Source organism: Corvus moneduloides, chromosome 6 (assembly GCF_009650955.1).
Source record: "Corvus moneduloides isolate bCorMon1 chromosome 6, bCorMon1.pri, whole genome shotgun sequence".
Taxonomy (NCBI): domain Eukaryota; kingdom Metazoa; phylum Chordata; class Aves; order Passeriformes; family Corvidae; genus Corvus; species Corvus moneduloides.
Window position 1 is genome coordinate 21,652,639 of NC_045481.1, and position 26,268 is coordinate 21,678,906.

Here is a 26,268-nt window from a genome sequence, read left to right on the forward strand (position 1 = left end):
ACAGATCAGTCATACAGTGTGATTCGTAGCGCATGGAAGTCCAGGCCCTTTCATTCCAAGCAGCTTTTAAAACATTTGAATACTCAAATATATAAGTTTAAAAACATAGAAGACAGGCCATGAACTACAGAACCATGAAGGGGAAGCTGCAAGGGAGCTGCACCTTTGAAAAGAATTCAGAAAACATCAGAGGAGAAAATGTGAGCCTCCAGTAAAATACTATGGGCAAAAGGGCAATACAGTCTCAGGACAAATGACTAGAATAAGCAATATGCAGCACTGATACCATATGCACTGTAACCCTAGGTATCATTCTAATGTCTACATTTTCTTAAAGAAAGGACTCTAAATAGTTGCAAAGAATATATCAAGCAGCTTCAACAGGATTTGAAAACCAGAATAAATGCCTTAGGATAAAAGACAAGAAGCTCCATTGGTTTATTTTTTCGAAAGATAAATAAAGAAAAGACTTGATTACCGCAGATGAAGTAAAACCACCACATTTCTGAAGCATCTTTGTTCCAGTAGAAAACTGCATCAAAAGGATACACATTTAGGGGGCATTGTCAAGACAAATTCCAAACAGATTAAAGGCCCAATTGCTTTTGTAGTAGGAGGTGGTTAACCAACACAAAAACTTAAAAAGAGGTCCAAATTATTAGATGTAATGTGGGGGACACAGGAGAAAGTGAGGCTTGGTGTTTGCTGTTTATGAACACTCTGAATCCACGTATAATTGGGGATAATTAGATAATCACCTGAAGGCTGAGCTAGCTGGGTATGGAGGGGGTTTTGGACCTTAAAACTCTCTGATATTTTGAAACCCTTACATGCCACAAATCCCTCAATTAGGAAGAGGACATATGACTACGGACTCAATTTGAGTATCAGGCGTTTGTATTCTGCTGAGTTAAGCAATAGATCGGGTATTATGTTTCCTGGTTTTTATTCCTGATCCTGCCACTTGTCTGTTGAATAACTTTGGCCAGTTTTTCACAATTTTTTAGTTGAGAAAGTGTTTAATTCACTCAATAGTGCTAATACGTGCAATTCTCCAAATAATTATTTTCAATTTAGTTGCTTTTTGTTTTTATATATGTTTGCTGCTAAGTCTACAGTACCCAAAATGCAAAGAAACCAAGGTGCAAAGAGAAGTCTTACTTGTCCTTAAGACATCTTTAGGAGCAGTAAACAGAACACAGAAAATGACAGTCACAGTCCCATGGAGAATAACTCTTTGTAGAAATGTTTCCAAGTTAATACACTGAAGGGAACAATGGGACTCCTGGCATGAGAAGATGGACAAGGTGACCTGACAGATGTTTACTATTTCTAATATCTGTTATTCTCTGGAGTTTGTCCCAGTAGGGTAAACACTTTTCATCCCTTTTTTACACAGCATCAGTCCACCGTTCTGAGAAAGTAAAAAATGCTCCTTGGGTTTTAAGTCTCCTGTAAAAGACAACTCCAGATGGATTCAGTGCTCTGAAAAGGGGTCCAGTTGGCAGTAATAAACCTTCTTAATAGTTACTTCCACAGTTACAACCACAGGGAAGAAAATACAAATGTTCACTGTCTGACAGTCAGTCATGGATGAAAAAATCCCCAAATCCAGGATAAGGCTTGAGAGCTGTCTACTGCTACCACAGCCCATATTGATCTGAGGAGATTTTCCTATTGGAAATCTCCCTCCAAACCTTTACAGAATTCCCAATTCTATGCATGAAAAGATCATATTTACTGAAAGACAAATCCTTTTACAATGCAGCTCAACAAGCAGAGTTGTAAAACTACTTCTAATATAGTCATTTCTGATCAATTGTTCTGGGGGCCTTAATAATTACAAATGGTAAAAGAAGGCAAGCGAGTTTTGCACTTTCCTGCAAACATCTGGGATTCATCTAGCCCTCCTTGTTTTTCTTTTCACTTAAAGCAACTTCCTCAAATGTAGGCTGCCTACACGTATGAACTCATTTTCATTCAAAGGGGCATTATTACACCTCCTGCCAACATGAGGCACTCCAGCCTTTTCTAAATCCTTCTGTGTCTGCTCCTCCAGCTCTTCCTAACACATCTACACATTGCGGCACAAACCTGTATGTCAAACTTCATACCAAATTGATTCTTTGCTGCCTTCACCCTCGGCTGTGTACAAGCCTTCCGGAACATGACCTTGCTATGCAATACTTGCAATGAAGGGATTATGTGTACTACGGCCTCTGGTGGGCTGTGGCACACTGTAGTTAATATAAGGCAAAGCAAACGGAATATCAACTTGGAAATACTGCAGGGAACCTAGAAATAGTGTACCTGTATCAGGAAATATTTAAACAATAAATTCTCCACAAACAAATAAACATTTAAAACCTATAAAATTCTCCATATTACATTGGATTAGTACCCTATATCTGAAAACCACCTCCTCAAATACCCAAGCAAGTCTAACAGAGCATCTGTGTAGCAATACCCACCCATCAAACCATTTCACAGACTCCACTTATCTGGGGCTGTGAGAGTCTGCATGCGGAAACTGATGTCTTTGTATTTCATACACCATCAATAATTTTTCTTCTGTGAGTTTTTCCAGGCACAGTAACATCCCATGGCAAGGACTTCCATTACTTTAATTGCCATCATATTTCTTTTTGATTGTTCTGAAGCTTGCCCTGCCTTTGTCTTTTGATGCCACTTAGTCACTATATTCGAAAAGAAACAGAAAGTACACTATGATTCCCCACTGTCATACCCTTTTTCCATCAGTTCTGTTACAAAGAGCCCCAGACTGTAATGACAGTTCTTGTACAGAAGTCTCTCTAATAACCTTTGATGATCTTTGTTGCCATTCTCCCCTTTCTGAGATTAAAATGACAGGATGACAGTGTCCAGTGTGGTTGTATTTAATGACATCATTATATTTTCTGTTTCACTTATTCCCTTTCTAGAAATGCATAATATTAGATGTGATTACTTGCCCAATATTGACCCCTGAGCAAATATTGTTAAATAATTATTTAATAAAATATCAGAAGCAGCTCAAAGTCTATCATCACTTACACATAATAGCGATTCTTTTCTCTCCTCCTCCCAGTATAAACACCTCAATTTGTGTTTACACACATTTAATTAGCTATTTATTTGTCCAGACATTCAGCATTACTAGGTCATCCTCTGCAGTTCTGCAGACAATCCTCATCTGAAAATTTTCATATTCTCAGTAAAATGTATGCTGTCTCCATCCACATCCCTTTCCACTCATAATTCCACTAATGAATCTTCAGACCTCAGCATGGATCCCAAAAGTCTTTCCACCAGGGCCCTCCCATGGGAACTATTGAGTGCATTCTCTTTATTGCATTCTGGTTTTTACCTTGCAACCAGTTCTTCCTCTGTGCCCAGACCTTCTTTCTCTGCCATTGCTTTTTCAGTTCCTGAAGAGCATTTTGGTGGGACACATCACTGAAAGACTTTTGAAAGCTAGACTACATTTACCAAAACTCTCCTGTCCACACACTTATTGAGGCCCCAGTAAAACCAAGGAAGGTTCTGGCTGCGACAGTTCAAATACAATGCCAGTACTGTTCTTAAGTCCTTGCCACCACCATCAAAGCTTGTCTGCTGCACTTCAAAGAAGTGGAGTCTGTGGAATGGTTTAAGGGGAGTATTGCAACACAGCTGATCTGTTAGACATACCTGGGTATTTGAGGAGGCAGTTTTCAGGTCTAGGCCTTTGACACAGCTCCTCACAACATCCTTCTCTCTAAATTAGAGAAATATGGATTTGATGGACGGACTGTTCAGTGGACAAGGAATTGGTTGCATCCAAAGGGCTGTGGTCAATGCCTCAATGCCCAAACGGAGATCAGTGACATGTGGGACTGTGACTGTTCAGAATCTTCATCAACGACATAGACAGTGTCATCAAGTGCACCTTCAGCAAGTTTGGAGATGACACCAAGCTGAGTGTTGCAGCTGACACACCCTGAAGAATGGGATGCCACCCAGAAGGACCTGCACAAGCTCAAGAAATGGGCTCATGGGAACCTCATGATGTTTAACAAGGTCAACTGAAAGGCCCTGGAGCAGGTGCAGAGGAGGGCCACAGAGATGAGCAGAGGGCAAAAGCACATCTCCTATGAGGATGGGCTGATAGAGTTCGAATTGTTCAGCCTGAAGAAGAGAAGGCTCTGCAGAAACTCCAGTGCAGCTTTTCAGTACTTAAAGAGAGCTTATAAGAAAGACAGGGACACACTTTTTTGCAGGGCCCATTGCAATAGGACAAGGGCTAATACTTTTAAACTAGAAGAGGGCAAATTTAGACTAGATATAAGAAAGAAATATTTGATGATGAGGGTTGTGAGGCACTCGCACAGGCCTTCCGGAGAGGTGGTAAGATCCCTGTAAACATTCAAAGTCAGGCTGGATGGGGCTCTGAACAGCCTCATCTAGTAAAAGATGTCTCTGCTCATTGCAGAGGGATTAGATTAGATGACCTTTAAAGGTCTCTTCCAATCCAAACCATTCAACGATTCTTACCAAAAGGTGTCCTCATACATACCAAGTTTTTCTCTTAAATTCCAGTTGCAAAACCAAAGAGGATACCAATATTTAATTGCCTTCCTCTGCTGGATGCACAGGCAAATCCAGCCTCCCAAGAGAAATGTGGAAACAGCTGGAATCAAGTTTTTAAAAACTATTTGTGGTTTTCACACAGACCCAAAACTTCTAAGAAGGGATAGAAGTGCTTTAGAAAATGCACTCAATGTCAAAGCTGTCCTTTGAATTATTAATGCATAACTTTATGTAAAGCTCACAATAAGATGAAAGTTATTAACCTAATAAGTTACATGCATAATTAATTTCTCCTATGATATATGAGTTGTGAAGTTCTAACAAAATGTGTCACAGAGGTTGTAAACATGAAAACTAGCCTGAAGCCAGAAGAGCTAAGCATATGCTAATTAGAGAACATATGAGAAATACACAGTAAGAAAAAAACTGAGAAGAGAGAGGAAGTGACAGCACTGCACATCTATGTGGTGTACTAGTGTCAGTTATGAATAACCGGAACCAGGCTCGGACAAGGAGAGAGAAGCAAGCACACCAAACTAAAGGAGAATGGAGGCATTCAGTGTTCTCATTACCTTGGATGAGGCTACTTTAGGACAAATCAGCCCTGGTATATAAACCAGGGAAATGGAGGAAAGTGCTCAGCTGATAGTTTACCTTGTTAGCTGAATATTGAAGCTGCAGAGGAAGAACCCATTCTTAAATATGAAAACACCATACACTTGTTTAGAGCTTGTTTAGAGTAAATAAAGTGGGCATCCCCAGTAACAGCTTCTACTTGAGAGAGATAACACATATGACAGCCTTGTCCTTTAGAAGTGGCACGTCATCACAAGGATCCTGGTTTATCGAACTCTTGAAGCTTTTCCCTTTGCTATATGTGGTTTTCTTTACAGTTCTTTACATCTTTGAGAAGGGTGATATGGCAGTCCCACTCCTTTGGGAGGCTACAACCAACATTCCATTTAATCAGTCACCATAAGGGGTTATACAGGGCAGCTGCAGAAATACATCATCAGCACCAGGAGAGCAGATCTTTAGCATCACACTGGTCTTCTCAAGAAAAACTGCAGTTTTGAACATAGCCATAAAACAAGTAATAGGGTGTGAACTGATCTTCTTAGTTAATTATCTATTTGTTGAGAAGTGGTCCTAGCATCACTGAAGTTAAAACATAGACTTGAAATCCATATCAGAGGTGTGAGAGAAATGGTCCCTACATAACCAGAACAACCACCTCCTCTACCCACTCAGACAGTAGCTACATTGAGCTCATATTAGCTAAAAACCTCCAAGTACCAAACCTCTATGGCTCTGCTGCACATTTAAGTTAGCAGTTAACAATATAAGGGAAACCCTTTGCTTCCCCATTTTGCTGCCCATGTGGTAATCTTGCCAGAAATTGGGAAAAATTTTGTCATCAGAGCCTGGTTCAGATTGTTCCAGTGGTTTGACCAATCGAGCTGCAAACATGAAAACAATCATTCTGCCCTCCTCGCATTTCACAGCAATGTTTTAGTCACCTCAAATGTCTTGAATTCCACAACCAGATCTTTTTTCTGACATAAGTTCAGAAACCATCGGCATACTTACCTTCACATCTGTTCAGGGCTTGCAACCCACTGGAACACTTCACAAACAAAACCACACTGGAAAAGGAACACTGGAAGGCAGCTGAGAAGCAGGATCAGAATGGTATGGACTTGACCAGCCTTCTGAAAAATCACTGGCTTCCTTCCCTGTTGCTGCTGCTGCCTCATGTTGGCAAGTGCATGCAAAAGCAGATTGTCCGCCTACCTCCTGCCCCAATCAGGGGAACATCTTGCCTCTGGCTGGCATCTCACTGCATTCAGCTGTAGTAAAAAAAAGGGAAATCTCAAGGACAACCAATCCAGCCAGGATGTTCTGCCAAGGTTGCTGTTCCTAGCTGAGGAAATAGTCCTCTCAATTTTTCTCAGCTAGAAAGAGAGAGAGAATGTACACACACACCCCCACCCCCATTATCCTAAAGCCCGCAGGTGCCAGCAATCCAAATAAACGTAGAGCAATTAACAGAATTAACACAGCTTTAAATAGCTTGGCACACCAGATGCGGACTCCTAGCAGGGTTCTATAAAATGTAAAGTTATTACAGATAAAACCATTAATCATCTGTTCAGAGACTTGTTCTAGATGCAAAACCCATTTCACTTAAAATGGCTAATAATCAGAAAGAAAGGCACAGATTTGACAGGAATGATTATGCCATTCTCAAGCCCCATTTCCAAATGCCATTTTTCATCCCTGCCACCGTTCCCAAACCTCTGTGTTCACTCTGCTTGCTAACACTGATACAGTAAGAAAGCTTTGCAGGCATCACTCACAAATACCTCTCAGGGTGCTAGAAATGAGATGCCACCTCTCAGCCTCTTCCATTGTGGACAGAGGAGGTTAGTAACCCGCACATTACCCATTGCTGCTTTCCTGGATGCAGTTGCTATTGTTCAGTTGTGTGTCATCAGCCCCATGCAGCTCACAGATAACTGATGCTCACCCTGATGAATTAAGTGTTCAAGTGCTAAGATTTGTGCTTAGAAAATACAAGCATTTGAGTTTTCCCCCTTCTGGCAACATGAAGTCACCAGTAGCCACTGTATGCAATATAGCAATCCTCCTGATATTCCCCTAAGATCTCTTCAAATAACTCTCATTTACTACATCTGTGTCTAGATAGCTACAGGAAGCAGGGGTGAGGGGCTGACCCTAACTCATCTTTGAGCTCTGATGTTACCATTTCTAACACTTCCACTTACAGAACTGTAGCTCAAAGAGCTATTAAACCTTGTAAATAGCAATTCAGAGCTAAAATTCCATCTTTCCACATATCTATTTAATCCCATTGATTTGCTTAGGAATCTAGATACATACACTGTTAATTCCAACTAAATGAATTCTGCCTGTGTTTTTTGAAGGAAGGAGGGAGATAAAACAATCCCAAAGCACAAATATTCAGTGCAAGAGATGACATCAACAGAAGTAGACCAAAGCCAGAGAGCAGCAGTGACAAAAATTAGAACAGAGGGAGTATCAGAGACTGTACAAAACCTTGTATTATATCAAGCCCGGTGCCTTTTCCATGCAGTTCAAATAATAAATGCTGCTCATGAGCTGCCTGCCCACTCCTGGGCTCCTCACAATTGACAGCTGGCTCCCTGCTACAGAGGAGTGGTGGACCTGGGAGGAATTGTCCAGCCCACTCACTCAATATTCAAACTTCACCACCCTTTCCTGCCTCCCTTGCTGGCACAGCTGAGCAGCCTGGATTTTTGTGGTGGGTAACAGCAGCTCAGTCTTTCCCCACTACCCACAGTACATAGGCACATTTCATAGCAATGCTCCAACTTTCAGGGTCATTCTGCTACTCCCAAAGAGGCAACACTTGTCAAGTAGCTGAAAGTGCCTGTTTTATACACATGTATAAAACAGAACAGTCTTGCAACTTCTCTCATTTAATTTTATTAATACTAGCATATGGCAGGTCCTGACTCTCCAAAACTACACTCATCTGTACTTCTGTCTGACAGTATAAGGAGGGATCCTTAGCAATTCTCCTTACTGCATAAGGAGCAACAAATAAAAACATATCTCCTATATTTTTTTGTTACTCATCCAAACCAAGAATTTACTGATCTCAGTGAACTACATAGCCAAGTAAAGCAAAAGAAGCTCATTTACCTTCATTTTAAGATGAGCACGTCAGACTTTGGACAGCTGAAGTTAAGATCACACCATCCATTAGGATGGGCCCACATTTGGCTAACAGCATATGAAAAAGACAGCCAGAAATCCTTGCCAGAGTAATTGCCAGAGAAATCACCAGAGTATCACCACTGTTCTGCTGATGACTTTGGACTCAGCTATGTTTGTCTATCAATATACCCTGTCTTGGTTTGCTCAGTCTTGGATGGATAGGGATTAGACCACACATTTTTGTAAGGATTTTTGCTTTAATATTTCATAGTTATCAACTAACTTTATTGTATGCACCAAACACAGGCTATATTGCTCCAATCCCCATTTTCTGAATTTGTTGATATAAATATAGTTCTACACCTGTAAACACTCTCATTTTCTGAAACACAGCACATGGCACATCTCTTGCAGCCACAGAAGCTCAGCAGGAGCTGGGTTCATTATGCAGGAAAGAAAAGCCTGATCTTGATGATCCTACTGCAAAGATGGCTACACCACCAGGACTGAGAGTCACCTGTGGACAGCTCAGTCAGGATTCAGTGGAGTGCTCCCTTACTGTTGTGACATATCAGCCCACTGGCTGCACTGCCCAGTGGTGACACTGACCTCAGCTGCTAGTTTCCTCCCTAGGTACCTGTTCCATTGGCAGTTGAGGAGAGTTGAACTGGGTTAGACCCCACTTTGTTTTACCTCCATAGATTCTCTTTAGCTTGTAAGTATGGTGGCAGTACATAGTTCAAACAGCCCTGCAAAAAGGAACAGCTTACACCTCATATATAGAAAGATCCAGTTTCTATGTTTGCTCATCAATGCTTGCTTTAGAAAGTATGCTCAAACTACATACATACTCTATTATCCAGACTTTGGCTATTAATTACTTTTGTAAAATTTCTAGTAGTGCTGTAAGTTTAGGAGTTTGATGCCACTGAACTGTTGATATGTGAATTGTCCTTTAAATTAATCCCCAAGAAAACGAGTGTGCTCAGGCTGACCTAGAATGCCTACAGGATGCTGTCTGCTGACTGATAAGAGTTCCAGAGAACAAAATACTATATTGTAATAAATGTGACCTTAACAAGAACCTATATTTTTAAAATTTGTGGATAGAGCTATGAAAACAAACAAACAAACACATCCAACAGGTTTCTACTTCTAGAGTCATTATGGCTGTAGGATTCTACAGCCTTTGCTATATGAATTGCATTAAAGAAAGAATTTTGGGAGCCTAGAATGTTTTACAGTACACAGCTGATAAAACAACATCTCCTCCATCTCCTGTCCCAAAGCTAAAAACTCAGTTCCTGTCTTTGGATTTCCCATGTTTTACTAATTGAAAAATAATTCTAGCACTTCGTTTTCACATTCTATTCACTAAATATTAATTTAATGAAGCAATTTTAAATTGTTTTCCTGCTTAACAGGAATACTTTTCATGGATATATGAGGTCATGAGTAAACTTTCTACAGATATGTCATGAGTGCATTACTCTTCCACTTTTCTATGTATCCAGAAACATTTGATGAAAGAGATTGATCAATAACTGAGGTTAGCTTGTGTTATTTTGCAACACTTATTCAATATCATTATGCCAGCAAAACTCTTGTTATAGTTGCATATAGCCAAGGTGACCAAGTTCTTTTCTGTGTCATGCCTGAAGCAAGACAATAATGCTATCAGAAACTTCATTCTGGTAGAGGAGGCAAGGGCGATGCTACATAAGGAACGGAGGCTTTGAATAACCCCCTCGATAAAGCAAAGCTGCAGCTCTGGCAGCACACAAATACACTGGACAAGACTATGGACTGTAGTTCCTGTAGGGCCAGACCATTAATCCTTAATAAAAATGTGAGAACACGAGAAAGTGAAATATTACCCTCTGAAATGTCCAGAGCAACATATACTGCAATTAAGAGTCTCTCCAAATCCAGTTCAAGTTTAAGCCTAAACTGAATATGTAACTGGAAAAGCGTTTTCCATTCTGGTCACACATGGAAGAAATCTCCCAAGATGTGCTGCCCTTATGATGCAATTCCTAATGTCTTGAACTGAAATCCAACAGAAACAGCGCAAAGCTGAGAAATGCCCATCAGATCCTGCTCACTTTCAAAAATGAGCTGCAACACCAACTGTTTGTCAGGACTGATCTTCATTTGAACATTCCCCAGCCTCAACTTAGATTGCTTGGAAGAAGGGTCTGTTCTGGACTTGTCCTTCATTTCCTTATCCGAGTTGACTCTTAAGAGCAAGTAGGCAGGCATTTCATACCCATTCAGCTGCCAAATTAAGACAGACTTTTGATGTAATGACTTCTAGTATTCCCCAGTAAGAACATCAATGAGTTGTGACTCTGTATGGAAGACATGGGCTATCCCTGCCAGGTGGAAGAGAAACAAAAAGAGCGCTAGGTAGGATTTCCCTCTTACCTATTGTTCTACCAATGGCAGGCTCTACGATGTTGACCAAGACACATCATACCTGTGCCTCAGTTGCATTTGAAGGAAGAGGATAATGACATTTACTCCCTTTGGTACTGTATTTTAACTGATGGTTTGAAAGGAGACAAAATCTCTGAGGTCACTTTGATAAAATTACCTACTGAACTCTTTGTCTGAAGGGTCCTATCAGCTAATATTATTAAAGCATTAAATAGGAAAAAGCTTGAAGACTACAGGGATGGCTACATTTGTTCCTCAATGCCTTGACTCCTTCAGATGAATTAACAGTCAAAAGTTGACACTGTGTTACTGTACCATGGGATGCTTTCCTCTGTGTATGCTTACCTCTGACCTTTCATCTCCCATGACTCATGGATACTGCCTAGAAATCTGTATCCTCTTCCTTTCTTTCTGGCTCACAGTATGAGCACAGACTTTCTGTGTTGGGAAGACTGACAAACACATTCTTCTTTTCTCCCACCCTTGCCAAATGATTCCCTAAAAATGCTACGAGGAAAATCATCTGAATCAAGTGCCTCCTCCAGAGAGGCTGAAATTCATCACTAAATGTTAGCATTGAGACCATGAACCATAGAAGACTTACTTAACTTATGCCTGGTTTGACAGAAATAGTGTTATACATTTTCTCCTATTTCACTTTAGTAGTTACTCCTGTGAAAAGAGGCTAACACATCCAATCTTTTATGGATACAGAATGGTGTGCATATGTAAACCTATAGGCAAGCAAAACAAGGGAAGCACATGTAACTCCTTCTGGCAGAACGGCAGAGGCCTGGCAAGGCAGCATAAGTTCTGCTAGCAAGATTTAAAACTTTGGTTTTAAATAGTCCTTCTTAAAATGTTGCTTTTTTATCAGGGCTGTCAAGTCCAGAGACAGGTGTTTCAGCTTTCAGCTGCTCGGTTCAGAATGCCCCTTGCTCACCTTGGCTCATGTCATTTCCCATACTCATACATGAAAGCAAAAGCTATTCTACACTGTGTACCACAAAGTCTTTCAGGATTTTTGCCCAAGCATCCAATATGTGTTGGCAGCAAGACAGTAACCTGAGAAATGACCAACCATATATCCCTTCTGACTCTGAGCTAATACAGAAATACCAAATGCAAACCAGCCCAGACCTAAGCTTATAAGCCTTACCCAATGAGAAAACACTATCGTATTTCCTTCCCCATGTATTGGTCTACTCAGAATTCTCTCCGCATCTTGCCTCCTATCGTATTGCTCTCAATTTCCAAAGGCCTCCATTCCCACCTCCAAATTAAATCTTTCCAGAAATAAGTGGGGCTTTTTCTTACTAGCTTAAGAATGTCATCAGCAGCTACTCAAAATGCTGGCCTGCATCTCCACTGTTTTATGTTGCTACAACAGTGGCACTCAAAAACCTGATGAAGGCCTTGTGTTGGATGCTGTGCAGATGCACAGAGAAAATGACTGACTGTCCCAGTTTCTTGACTCTCAAGACACACAGTGTACAGCTTCAACAGGAGACTGATCCACCACAGCAGCAGCAATGCAATTGGAAGTTTAAGAGTGAGAGGCAACCAAAAACTTTACGGACCTCTGGATATGCAATCTTAGGAACCAGGGTCATAATCATCATCTGATCTATTTGGAATGCTCTTGCAGAGAACACTAATGAGAGACCAAGATTAAGAACAAGTAATATTTTGAGGAGTGGAATCATATTCAACCCTTGGCCATGCTTTGTCTGCTTCTAGATAGTGCTACTAGCCTCTCCCTTTCTTTTTCAAATGTTAAATTCATTAAATAATACAGATAAGAATCAGACAGGCCCAAACACAATAGGACAGCTGGAGCAGCAGTATTGGATTAACATGTGTGGGCAATTAGTGCCATTCATGTGGTAACTTCCTCCACTGTTCCTCAGTGTAATCCCCACACTGTTGATTCCTGACTCTCCTCTTATGCATTCCTGGGGCTCTGTTAAATCACTGCTGTGGAAGGGGATCTTGGGCACCCAAAAGCTTTTGGGCCCAGGGAGGGGCTCTTACAACTACAACTTTCTCTGTCTGCCTGTTTTCCTGTTTTTCTCTGCCTCCAGTTTTAGGCTGCCTTCCATCTGCACCTTTAGCCTCCTCCGAAGTGTGACACTCCAGACAGAAAAACTCATCTCCAAACAGAAACCACATCATCACTATACATCAAATAGTCCTGAAAAAGACCTGGCTTGCAGATTGCATCTGAGATTTACATACAGCAACTGGGCACACTCATGAACCATTTTAAAATCTGGCTCCTAGAAGTTAAATTGCAGACAGAAATGATCTAAGCTTTCACAGCTTTCTCCCATCACAGCCAGATGGTGCCTGACCCCTGTAATAATTTCTGCCATATTCCACCCATATGCAAGCCTCACTGCATCCATCAAGCTGTTAGTACCAATCAACATTTTTCAGAATTGAGATTTTAATAAAGCATTGATAGAAAAATGTGAAGATTTCTAAATTCTCTCATGAATATCTGTTCTCTAGGGACCACCTTAGGCTCCTCTAAAGCACTTCCATCTGTACCATTTAAGTCCTGCTCCAATGAAATCAAATCTGAATAGCTGGCTCCCTAATCCCAGGAAATATTCTGATTCTCTCCCTTCCCTAGCAACTGGATATTGAAATACCATTTTCCCCTCTTTGCCCACACTGCGAAATTTCCCACCCTGCCACTTTCCATCTCCATCCTTGATTACTGAAAACTCCTCCCTGAAGCGCTTCATTACATGCAAAACACAGCTGTTTCTTGTTACCTTTCTTGTCCTAACTCTTTCTGGACATACAAGTGTCATTAAACACATTAATGGATCCTCTTCCCTTTCCAACTTCAGTCAGTGCTTCTCCCTGTTTAACAATCACTATCTGTTAAAGCACTCCCTGCATGCCCTCCCTGACTCCCATTAAAATTATTTCTGCTCAGTTGTCTCAAGATGTGTTCCTGTATCTTCTCCTATCCCCATCTCTATATCTGGTTTCATCCATGATAGGAAATACACCAGCTTCCTCCCAGATTTCCTCTAGAATGATTCTTCTTAAGAATGAAGGTCCAAAAAGCCTTAGATTCTATGTAACTACAATGCAATGTCCGTGTTTCATGTCTGTGTATTACCCTATTTGCATATTCTGTATGACTATTTTCCAGTCTTGTTCCCTCATTACAGTGTCAGGTGTGCTGCAACACTGCCAGGATGGCTACGGAGAAATGCAAAACAAACATGGTTTACCCAACATAGGGAAATCTTTAATTCCAATGAAAACAGAGGAAAAATCACAACCTGAACTACACATTAAATACTTGTATTTATGATTTAGGTATATTACTGTTAGCAACTTAGTGGAACCTGTTCAGTCAAAACCTGTAGCCACAAGGGGAAGAAGAGACATGAGAATCGGTTCATGAGGATGGTGAAAGGAGGTACCATTAGGTCAGAAATTGTCTGACCTAAAGAAAACATCTAGATAATTAGATATTTAGATTAATTTTAGGAAATACTATATAGATACTACAGCAGATGAGCCCTGAGACTATAATTCCTTGTCAGGAACACATTCTTATACACCAATTCCTTCTAGCCAAGGCTTACACTCTGCTCACATTAAGTATCTACCCTGCCAGAGCTGCCCCCCCTCCTCCCACCAGCCCCTGCTGAGTGGAGAGGTCCCTTCCTGTTGCAAAGGGGCAGAGATGGTCATTAGGCACTCTGCCCCTGGCACTTCAGCACTTGCATGTCATCTCAGAAGAAGTGGGAAGGCAATGCTCCACTCAAGGAGCCCTCTTAGCCCCAACATGAGCAAATTGGTTGCTGTACTCTCAGACTGACGCAGTCCAGATGAAATACAAGAGATTACAGGGGAAAGGCTGAAAGTTTCACCTCAAAGTCTGCATAAATCCCTTTGCCTTCCTAGGAAAGTGACACATCCCTAGAGGCAGTCTTGAATGAATGCAGAGGAGTAGGAATAGATCATTCTGCTTTAACACCTTCAAGAGATCAGTACAGGGCTTGGCAGGATGTTTTCCACTGTTACAAACAGTGCAATCCACTCAGGGATGTGCTGTGTCTCTGGTAACAGGCAATTGCATAGCTAGGACTTTACTATTAAAGAAGAGCGTTGCTCTGCTAGAAAGCATAAGCTGAAAGGAACAGTATTTGCTATTAGTCTATCCTACCCCTTCATCTAACTTTCTTAGCTTAGAATTTTTGTTAAAAACCCAACCTCCTCCAGTACCGGCTAATGAGAGACTGAGCATCCTTTTTGGCCACAGAGGAAAACATATAATCTTAAAACATAAGCTATAGGGACAGATTTATGAAATATGCTGACAAGCTATGCAGAAAACCAAGTGAAGTTCTCCATAGCTGGTTCTGGAACCAGACACATTATAAGCACGCAAGCACTGCACTAACCCAGTTTTGCCTCCTCCAGGATCAAACCTGGCTGAAAGCATGACTGGACCACTACTATAAAGTGGGTTGCTTTTAAGCAGACTATAGCTCTAAAGCAGCCAGCAAGTCAAGTCATCTGCTCATAGATATCTCCTGTCATTGCCTAGTCAAGTGAAGATTACAAAGCACATTCTGATTGTCTGTTTTCTTCCTCTAATTCTTAAGTGGTTGCTTGGGTTTTTCCTCTCACAAAGCATTATGAGTTTGGGACGAGTATGTTGGTGGCTCTTAGCACATTGTGCAAGCTAGTAGAATACAAATGATTATATAAATAATAAAGCTGCTAAAGATTTTCTTGTCACTGCTTTCTTTGCTCCATTGGCTTGACTTAGAGCATATATAAAAATGGCCTCTGCTAAGTGTTATGTTCATAACATCCATAAATAAAATTAAGATCCTGATTTAAAGAGACAGTAAGAAGCTGTATCTCCTCCTGATTTCAATCAAACTGGGATACTCAGCGCCTAGGAAAATCAGACCCAGTGCTCTACAGATGTAACCAGAAGGATTTAATCTCTGTGTGACAGTTTGTATTTAAGCAGTGACATTTCGTTTCCTATATAAGAAGCTCACACGCTCTCTCTAGCATATTTACATCCCTTTACTCCAGAAGTCAGACAGGAGAGCAGCTTCAGACTCTGGCAACTCTTCCTCACATCAGAGGCCTGGCACATAACATTCAAACCGTGACACCACAAGTGGAGCATCAGTAGGATAATGACTTGTCAAGGCAGTTACAGCCACAGAACAACACCTAGCTCAGCATTGCTGCTTCCATGACTCCTGTATGAAATCTCAGCTCCACCTTCCCTCTAATATTAAAAGTCCATACAAAGAGGAAATTGCGACAACCCTCTGGGTTGCAAATAAGATTATATCCACCCAGCCACACCCTATGATAAACAGCATTACTGTAGATCATAACCTTAAGGAGAAAACTCTCGCAAGAAACTCTTATTCCAGGCTAGCTAGGAAGCCAACTGACAGAAAACTTAAGCTTCTTTTTCAATAAGATTTTTATAACACTTTGTGGAGACATCAATATGTGTATCCCCATTAATCAGAGTGATAATCACAAATTACATTAGAAGAGAGAAGAAGACAAAAGATGACTGCAAGGCAGCACCAAAACGAAGTTTGGGATTTGGACTGAACTCATCTTTTTTTAGCTGGTTTGGTTTGGTTTTTCTTTCCCAAGGATCACTATTCTGGTTCCTGCTGCTAGCCAGGCAGTCCAATCTCTATTACCCATGCATGAATTTTCTCAAAGCTGTGGATTAACTATATGACAAGTGCAGCCGGCCAGAGTAAGACAACACAGTTTTTAAAACCAGCTAGCTCTTCCTGACCAACGCAGCCACTCAAGTGCACAGACTTAGCAACACAGTGTAAGGACTATCAAGATCACAGTTGCCTGCCTCAAACGCTGTTAAGGCCACATAACGACTTTGCCATGAGATGAGCACAGAACGGAGTGACAGGATGGTGCTAACTCCATGCAGAGGTGAGGTCTGGTCAGCACATCCTGGGTAATGCATCCAGACAAAACTTCCCACTGTGGCAAACTTTGTAAAGAAGCAACTTCCCCTATACATATCCCCAGTCAAACAAAGATCACCCCAAGTTATGGGGCAGATGGCATCTATGACCACTGAGGGAACCCCCCACCTCCCAATCCCTTCCCCAAATATGCCTCCATGGATACCAGGAATTTGGACTGTAAATTAAGCCACTATGACTCAGAACTTTAAATAAGATAGAGGTGATTCTATTGTCCAGGTGTTATCTAAAGCCTAGGGGGAGGTAAACAAATCTGTGAGAGGAGAATGTATAACTCATAATGGACTTAAAGAATGCAGAATTTATGGGCCACAAGGAAAGCAAGTGTGCTGAATCAGCTTGGACTGGGTAAAAGGTAATTCCATCAAGGAGAGATTGCGACCACTGACTCACAGCCCACCAACTCAAGAAACCCACCAACTAAAAAGAAACAGAAAGACTGAGCATAGGACTAATTAGCATTAGAAGCGAGGGAATCGTTTAACCAATAGAATAAAAGTGTGTAACCAATGAGCATTAATTCCTTTGCCTGCAAAGATATATAAATAGGGAAAAGTTTTGAGTGACCTCAGGCCCCCCACCACTGAGAAGCCCAGGGTGAAGAAGGACCAACGGGATGGCACTGGATGCATAGATGGTGACTATTTTCTGCTTAATCTATCTCTCTCTTTTTTCTCTTTTCTACTTCTTTCTATCTCTCTACCTCACATTTTATTGTTCAATAAAATCCATACTATTGACTTCAGCATATGGTTTTGTTTACACTTTAATTCGAGGAGAAGGTGTCTCTCAATAATCATATCATAACACACGGTACACTTCATGTCCACATGCCACATGATTGCCATGCCTCCATTACACCCTCATGCTACATTCTCCTTGCAAAATTTACACTTTTTATGCTACCTTCAACTTTTATTTTTCTGTTTTATTCCATTTCTGTATCTTCCTGGAAAATTTAGATCTAACTATACTCCCAGGTGAAATAGAAGACCTTAAAAAGTATCCTAAATAAGCTTCTGATTATGATTTTTTCATCTCAAAATGCTACTTAGTAATCAAAGACCATTTGCCTTTATGTGATGGCTATTGCCTAAGTGCCTAGAAGATAGTAATGCTTTCTTCTGAAGGGCTAACAGCTTAGAGAAGACACCTCTCCTACTACCATGAGCATTTTTTCTGTAATCCAAGCACTAGAAGTATGATTCTGCACTTAAGCTCATGAGTTTTCCAGCCTTCTGTCCAGATGAATGACAAGTTTTTCTTTACAGAGCTGTTCCAGTTATCAGTATAAAATTAAGCATCAGGGAAAGAAGTGATTGTGTAAGGCAGGAAAGAGTGATGACTTTAACAAATCAAAAGCACAGAGACAAGAATTAATTTGAAATAGTTACCTCTTTGAGGCAGCCCATGAAGTTATTGCTTACTGGAGACCCAGGTAAATCAGCAGTACTGGGGCTCCCTCCCACGTAAAAGAAGTCATCCGAGCCCAGCATGGTGTAGTCCTCCTGTGTGTAGCCCGTGGTGGTAAGGATGCCATCCACAGAGATTGTCACCTGTTTGAGGGACACAATGGACAAAGAAAATCCCAGCAATGACCTTACAATCCTGAACAGAACAACTTACCTCCCCGATAATTTTATGCCAGTTTTATTAAGGATTTTGTTGAGATTTGGTATGCATTTTTTTTTATTTCAGTCAAGCTCTATTTTCTGGTCTGATTTTCCCACAGAGAAATGCTTCAGCATCTGCTTCTCCCCTTTCTGGTGCATCAGCACTCTCAGGCTTACCCAGCAGCCTATCCATCCAGATGCTTTCCATCTATTCAGGCCAGAAAATATAACTGTCCTTGAAAGACATTTCTCATATTAGCTGATTTTATGATTAATTAGAATTTATTTTAATGATTACAGTTAGTTATGGTTGTTAGTAAAAAAAAAAAAACACTAATGAAGACAAGTTGGTATTTTTTATTTTTTAAGTTTCTTTTGCTCATGGCACACTGACGATCATGCATTCAGGGATAGGGGGAGAGGGAACTCACTTTCGATACATTATGGATGTGCATGCCATGTACCTGGAGAGACACACACCCACCACCCACAAAAAAAAAAAAAAAGACAAAAAAAGGAAAAAAAATTTACAAACTAACCCATAACAAAAAAGAAGAAGAAAATAAATCAAAATAAAATCAAATAAATCAAGATAAATCAACCACACACCAACAAATGTGATAGAAGCAGATATGAGAAAGAAAGAAAGAAGATACAAAGCGTGCACACACTGCACTTTGACATGTCATGCCAATATATCTGAGGCCCAGATAGACGACAGGAAGAAAAAAAGAGAGAGGAGAAGAAAAAGGGAGAGAAAACCATTTCACACTCACATGCAATCAAAAATAAAAATACCAAACAAACTCCATTATAACAAAAAAAAACCAAACAGAAATGTCCCCAAAATCTCTGACCACAAACACATGGAGGGTGAAGGGTGACAGAAGGAGAGGTTGGGAGAGGAGGAAGTGAATTTTATGTGTTTTGCTTAGATGTTGTTAGTGGTTTCAAGGGAAGATGGAGGAAAATAGATCGAGGCCAGGAGGAGACGGGCGAGTCACCAGACGTGGACATGCCATGCAGAGTGTGTACTGAAACAAACAACCGGCTGAGCTCCTGTTGGCCACGCAGGTAGAGGTCAGAGAGAGAGAGAGAGAAAGTGAGAGAGAGAGCAAGAGGGAGAAGGAGGAGAGAAAGCAGAGGGAGGGAAGTAGGGGGAAATCAGGAGAAAGAGGACAACTCTGGCCAGTTTGCCTGTAATAGCCATTGTCACAACAAAAGGGTGAGACAAAAAGAGAGCCTTCACCACCATGGACTAGAGGCCCTGCAGTGGTTCTGATCTAGAAACCTTCAGAGTAAAAAAAAAAAAAAGCCAAGCTAAAAGCCAAGAAAAAAAGCCAAATGAAAACAAAAACAAAAGAAAGAAATCTAAACTCAAAAACAAGGGACAAAAAACCCCAACAATTTATCACCAGAAAGGAAAAGAAGAACTAAAGACAGGTGAAGAAAGCAATGAAAGAAATGTCCAAACCCCATTTCCAGAAGAGCTGTGTTAGTTGCTTTTGATGCTCATTTTTCTATTCAAAAAGAGGGGAAAAAAAAAAAAAAGGAAGGGGGAAAAAAAGTGTTTTCAATGAAAATAGAATAAAATTAAAGGAAGCAGTAAGTATAAAGGAGGGGGGGAAAAGAGCGGGTAGGGGGAGGAAAAGGCAGGTAACACACGGCAAACCCAAAAAAAGAGACAATAAGAATGATATCTACCAGACAATGTAGTTTGTTTACCATAGCGTGTCCAATGCCTGAGTGCTTTGCGGAAAAGGGGGAAGAAAGGAAATTAAAAAATCGTGAACAGAACGATTGTTAATTAAAATAACTAAAAGCAAAGATGAGTCGTTAGGGTGTTAGTACATTAGTTGGTTAGTAAAAATGACACATTGCATGAATGGTCTAGTGTTAGTTTTTCAAAAAAAGGCGTGGGGCACCTGAGACACACAAAGTGAGAAAGAGGACAATATGACCAGGACTCTATGGGGAACCATGCCATCTAGACTGTAAAGAAAGAGGGGGCTGCCTACTCTTCCCACCCTGGTATTAGTCATTAACTTCAACCCTCACATACATTATCCAAACCTGAAGCAAAGTTAAAACAGTGCAATACTTACTCTTCAAATGCTCATCAAGGTGCTTCCCTCAAACAAGAACCTTACTCTCAGAGATATACACACAGAGTACACAGCTTGCCCCTTCAGCACAAACCCAACCACGACTCCCTTCTTTCACCCGCCACCACCCACCAACATGCCAGCTCCTCTTCCAAGCTTCACTACCCTCAAGTGTTGCAGAGTATCACAAGCAGGCCTGTATTTCCTTTGACTGGAGGATACAGATGAAGATGAGTCCAAGACTCTATGTCTTCCTTCCAAGTTTCCCCGTCTGCAGGTTTCTTTACAACAGCTGAGTTTGTGACTTTCAGGAGGAGGACATAACAGGGCCTGTGCTTGGCTGTTTGCCTGTAGCTCACTTCTGTCATCCAAGATAAAGGAATTGAACCTCTCCTACTGTAGGGAGCAACATGTCGAGGAATTGTATAAAAAGAATTGTGTTGCTTGTGTCCAGGTTGAAGACAAAAGATTGACAAGATTTAGCATCCCTTCTGTTACACTACATCTCTATTACACAGGAGCTAGGAGAATTTACCAGTCAGTTTGGTTTAGTAGATCTTTTTTAACCTGTCCCAAGGCATGCAGATGCCAACTGTTAGAACCTACACATTGCATCTTGTTTGCTTTTTAGCATTTGAGGAACTAAAGATCTTTATAGTAGATTTTGCATTGTGACTAGCTTCAGTGTTAATAGGGAAGGGCAACCTGTGGAAGCTCCAAGTCCTTGTTCCAGTTGAAGCTGGCAAGAACTATCCTAAATTACACAAGCAAGATCTACGCTGCCTCATGTAAAAACCATCTGCTTGCAGGCTTCAGAGTTGTGCATTGACTAGGCAAGTAAGTTTCTGAAGACTTTGTGGCATTGAGCATAAAGTCCCAAGGTTATTTGCCAATTGGAATGAATTAATAATACTCTGTACTTGGGTATAATGAGCACAAACTCCTGAATTCTTCACCAAGGAAGTATTACTCACAGCAAATTGTCGTTTTAGTAAATTTATTTTTACAAACAAGGGACTTGAAGTATGGGACATGGAGAAGAGCATGCTAAAAATGAGACAGAGTGTCAGCAGCAGACCTGAAGACAGACACAGGAAGTCTGACCTTCAGTCTCCTCTGCTCCTCCTCCCACCAGACCACACTGCCCGAAACAAGCTCTGAAAGCCCCAGTAAAATGCAGCCATGATCCTACTTCTAAGTAAAGGTTTCTCACAAGACAGAAAGAGGGCTTAGTTTTAACTGAAATAATAAGATAAATAAACAAGGAGATTTGCTTTGACATTAACAATCACTACTCAAGGGAATCTGTGGATTCACTTGGTTTGTCTCTAAGGAGATTAACTGCTGTGATAGTCATTTGATCTAAAAAAAAGCAGCCCTTAGTACTCTCCCAGCGTAGCTACGAAACATTTAACAATTCCAAAAAGTACTGGGCAAAAGTCCAACTATTTAAAGTTCCACTCTAATTCTAGAAACAGCCAAAAAATTATGCAAATCCTCCTCCCCTTTCTCTTAGCCCCCAAAAAAGCAGAGGAAAAGATTAGATGGCATCTGAAGCTGCTGATAATCCATTTAGCTGGAATTGCTTAGATTTAGATAATATTCTTGGAATTTCTAAATTATTGCTTTTAAAGTTCATTTTAAAGAGAAATATATTTATCTCCAGTGCAATATTTTCAACCAATTACAAAGAGGCTACTGATTTTCTTATAAAGCTTCAACATTCAGAGGCAATGTATTTCGCTGGGGTTTTCTGTTTGGTTTTGAAATGGGTTTTTTTGAGGAAACTTGAGCACAGTTGGAAACAAGACTTTCAAGTGAACTATATTATACTGCAACATTACAGGTGAATTTATGTCAGGAAAGACATAGAGCCAATAATCTTTTACATACAAAATTATTTAGGTTATACAAAATTATAATGGATGCCAACTTCTAGGACTATCGTGATTGCTTTGCCTCAAGGCCTCATCAATTCCAATATCTGGGCAGCTTTAGGTTCTGGGTCAATGTCTTAATTTTGAGACAGATCAGAAGTTAAAATGCAAGTATCCAGGGAAAAGATGACTAAAAAAAAGTCCAGCCTTATTGATATTTATTGGTTGAACTGTATTCTGTCATGTTTAACTATAAAATTGGACCCCAAATCACCTCTGCTAATTAAATGTAATTTGATTTGAAGACTGGCCTTTCTTTGGAAAGAACCCATCCATCTCATTAAAATATGCTCTCTCTTGCCCAGTCAAGTTGGACCATTTAAGAATTCAGGATCACTTAAAAACATTCACAGTGAATAGATCAGGAGGATTAAAAATTTACGATGCTTTGGCAAGGGACTACCTGCTTTCTAACAATCACCAAAGTACTGCCCTGGTCTCATCAAATATGAAAAGGCATAGACAGATTTCCATTTCCTTGGTCCACTTCTGTGAAGCAATTAAAAAATCACTAGCTAAAATATTAAGAAAAGACTGTGACAGCTTCCCATCCACAGTTTTGTTTGTGACCCTTCACTTTCTGCTTCTTCAAGATCCAAACCAATCCTGGCATGCAGCATGGATTCATTTTGCTTCAGGCACATTTGCCCACTGAAATTGATTCCCAATGAAAAGTAAAAAGTATGATTAACTAAAATGGCCAATAAGCGCTACTGAGATATTCAAGGACCAGCTGTTCTGAAACTACCTAAAAATAAAAAAAAACCCGTATCAAATAAAGCCATATATTCTGGCATTTCCAGACTGACAAACCTAGACTAGTTGGTCCATCTCCCTCTACTCTGCTGATGGGAAAGCTTGGAAAAAATAGGATCATGAAGACCCATCCACTGCATAAGAAATGAAATTTGCTTCTGCATATAAACTATTGAAAACAGATTGATTTTTTTCCATAGGTAAGAATTCCATAGCCTCATGAAAGTTTGATGACAGATTTCTTGTCAGACCCAGACATCCTAAACATGTAGAAATACAGGGATTTACATGGGAAAGACAAAAAAATCTTCAGCCCCACACCCAAATATTGAAAAGAAAGACACGAAATCCTGATAACAGATAAATTATCCACTGAGATCTACTAGTAGAGACTGCTTCTGATCCCTGGCACTGATTATCCTATACTCACAGACACATTTGATCTTAGCTACTGTAACATGTTACCACTAATTACATTGTATAAACTTATATAAAGCTATTAAAGGTTGTGTTAATATTGACATTAATGAGAAAATAAACAGCTCACATTGTATTCACAAATTGATTTTTAAATCTTAGTTGACAAGTTATTTCTGCTCCTCTACCAATCAGCAAGATACCAAATAGCTCCTATTCACTGTGTAAACTTCATTTATCATGCAGCAGATGGGCCTTAGTAACTTGATGTATTTACCACCTTTCAGAGCAAAGTTATTTAATTTTATCTTATCTATTTATGTCTGAGTTTATATTTCATGAGAAAGGCTTCAGGATTTTAAGACTAGCCTACAACCAAATACGTCACCTGATACAGTTGTCTGCTAGGAAAAGCAGCATGTAGATGTGCAAAATTACAGTGGTAAAATCAGAAAAACTTTTCCAAAGTGGAATTGTAGGGTGTTGGATTGATCTGAGTTTGCTTGGGATTTTTTGATCCTTCCACTTTTCCAGTCCTCACAGCCAACAGAAGAGTCTCAAGGTAGAGACAAGAAATAAAGTAGAACCTCATTATAGAAAGAAGGGGAAAAAATCAAAAAGAAGAAAAGAAGAACAGAGAATCAAGAAGACTCAGAGAGACTCCAGCCAATTAATTCCAAAGCTATAAAGTTAAAATAATTACACACATACCCACCAGCCTGCACACCTGCACATTCATATGCACACACAAAAGAAAAGGAAAAGAAAAACAAAAGACTTTAAGAATTAGAATTGTGACATCATGGCAATGGTTAAACCAATTAACAAAACTGAAAGAAAAAGGAGAGAGTGTAGAGCGTTGGCTGTTGGAAATAGGCTCTGTTCCCACAGTAATTAAATGCAACAAGAATATTACTGATAAGATTGAATCATAATTAAGGAAATAATAACATTTAAAAGGGAGAACATAAAAAGAAAAAAGGAGAAGAGAGATGAAAGTAAAGTTATGTCACAAGTTTTTTTTATTAAATCAAACTGGGAAAAAAATAGAAAATTGATAAAGTGGAAATAAAGATATTGCAGGAAGGATAAATTCCCAACTACTGTTTTTTCACTGTCCTTTAGGCACCAAGATCCAGAATAGGTGGAGAAACTCTAGCAATACCACTGAGCTTTCCCATTTCTCCATTGCTCTCTCCCATCTGCCTGTCCCAATAAAACAAAACAAAATTCTCCCCAGTGTTTTCTCCCCTTCACCATTACCTGCCGCAGGTTGCGTGTCACCTTAACGTCGTGCCACGCGTTGTCATTGAACTTGCCATTGACCGGCTCCACAATGGCCTCAAAGGCCCCGGACCCCAGGTTAATGACCAAGGAGACCGCCCCGTCCTTCAGGGCCAGGTTGACGTAGTCGGCTGACTTGCCCGTGTGCAGAATGAGCCCGTTGCGCTGCCATGTCTTGAAGGAGAGAGTTATCTCATCGCTGCTGCTCTGGATGGGGTTTTGCGACAGGTCATAGCACAGGTATTCGGAACCACGGAAAGTGGCCATGTTCTCATCTCGCGCTGGAAAGGAAGGGAAACAAAAGAACTATTCAGCAGTCAGCCAAGAAGAGATTTAAGGTTGTCATGAAATTTAAGCATCCCACAGCATGTTAACTATAGAGCTAAATATCAAGGCATGCTAATAACTGTAGAGCTCCTTTTGTAATATGGCTACCAAGAGAATTAACTGCAGGGTCCTCCGTAGTGATGAATTTCAGTGCTGTGTTTTTAGTTTCACTGCAGCACTGTCACCATAGGGACCACTCAACAGTATGCAGTGGAGTCTAGGAAAAGCACATTTAAGGACTGTTATAAGACATTTCACATCCTTTTTAGGAGAAGGATGGAAAGCTCTACTATTCACAACATCACCACCACATATGTGTCGATTAAAAAAACCCAACATTTCGCAAAGATCAGTATTTAGATTCAGCACTACTGCAATCTGAACTTACCTTAACCTATCTGACAGGAAATTTAAGAGAGACACCAGAACATAATCCTAACAGAGCTGCCCCTTTCTTTCAACTGAATGAGAAACCAAGCAAACAAGAGATCCACATGAAGTGTCCTACAGATTCCTTCTCTGAGAGCCTGAGGGAAGTCCACATAAAACATTTTGTCCACAGATATAAGTAATGTTGCTGGTAAACACATCTGAGAACTTTGCCTGTCTGATCACCTTATCCAGGAAATCTGTACAACATAAGCACGTCTTTTTCAAACAGCAAAAATAAACATGGGAGAATTATTCACAGCACATGACATTTAATATTTCCTCACAAAGAAATCTCTTATGTACAACAACAAAAGCCACTGCACTAATTTCTTAGCAACTGAAAGCACATTGGAATACCATGAAAATCCTTTGTGTGAGCTAGAGGTCTGCTTCCCAGTACCTGGGGTTCCAGTCACTCAAAGCCAGTTCTGCTGCTGTATTGCGCTTATGTGACTTGAGCCAGCTGTACACCCTGATTTTATCCAGTGGAAGAAATACAGGACAGTGATAGGAAAGCTTTCAGGAGGGCTGGCTAGTGCCATCTGGGGGAAAATGGTACCTGTAATAGAGTCTGGACAGGTCCCCACCACCACTCCATTGCAGCACCTGACTCCCAGCTGTGAAAGTG

The 26,268-nt window shown here is 40.4% G+C and overlaps 1 protein-coding gene across 38 annotated transcripts in view; it reads right to left on the bottom strand.

The window, feature by feature from the left end:
• Positions 1–26,268, bottom strand: part of NRXN3 (neurexin 3) — a 982,258-nt gene that overhangs the window by 691,337 nt on the left and 264,653 nt on the right. For 17 of the 38 annotated variants that reach the window (XM_032113035.1, XM_032113016.1, XM_032113015.1 and 14 more), the window contains 3 exons: positions 24,861–25,162; positions 20,087–20,131; positions 18,164–18,325 (listed from right to left, as the gene is read on the bottom strand). In XM_032113035.1, the coding sequence (XP_031968926.1) occupies positions 18,164–18,325; positions 20,087–20,131; positions 24,861–25,162 (509 nt within the window). Of the gene's footprint in view, positions 1–18,163; positions 18,326–20,086; positions 20,132–24,860; positions 25,163–25,316; positions 25,339–26,268 lie in introns of those variants that run through there. The other 21 variants (XM_032113034.1, XM_032113033.1, XM_032113032.1 and 18 more) reach the window with 3 other exon arrangements.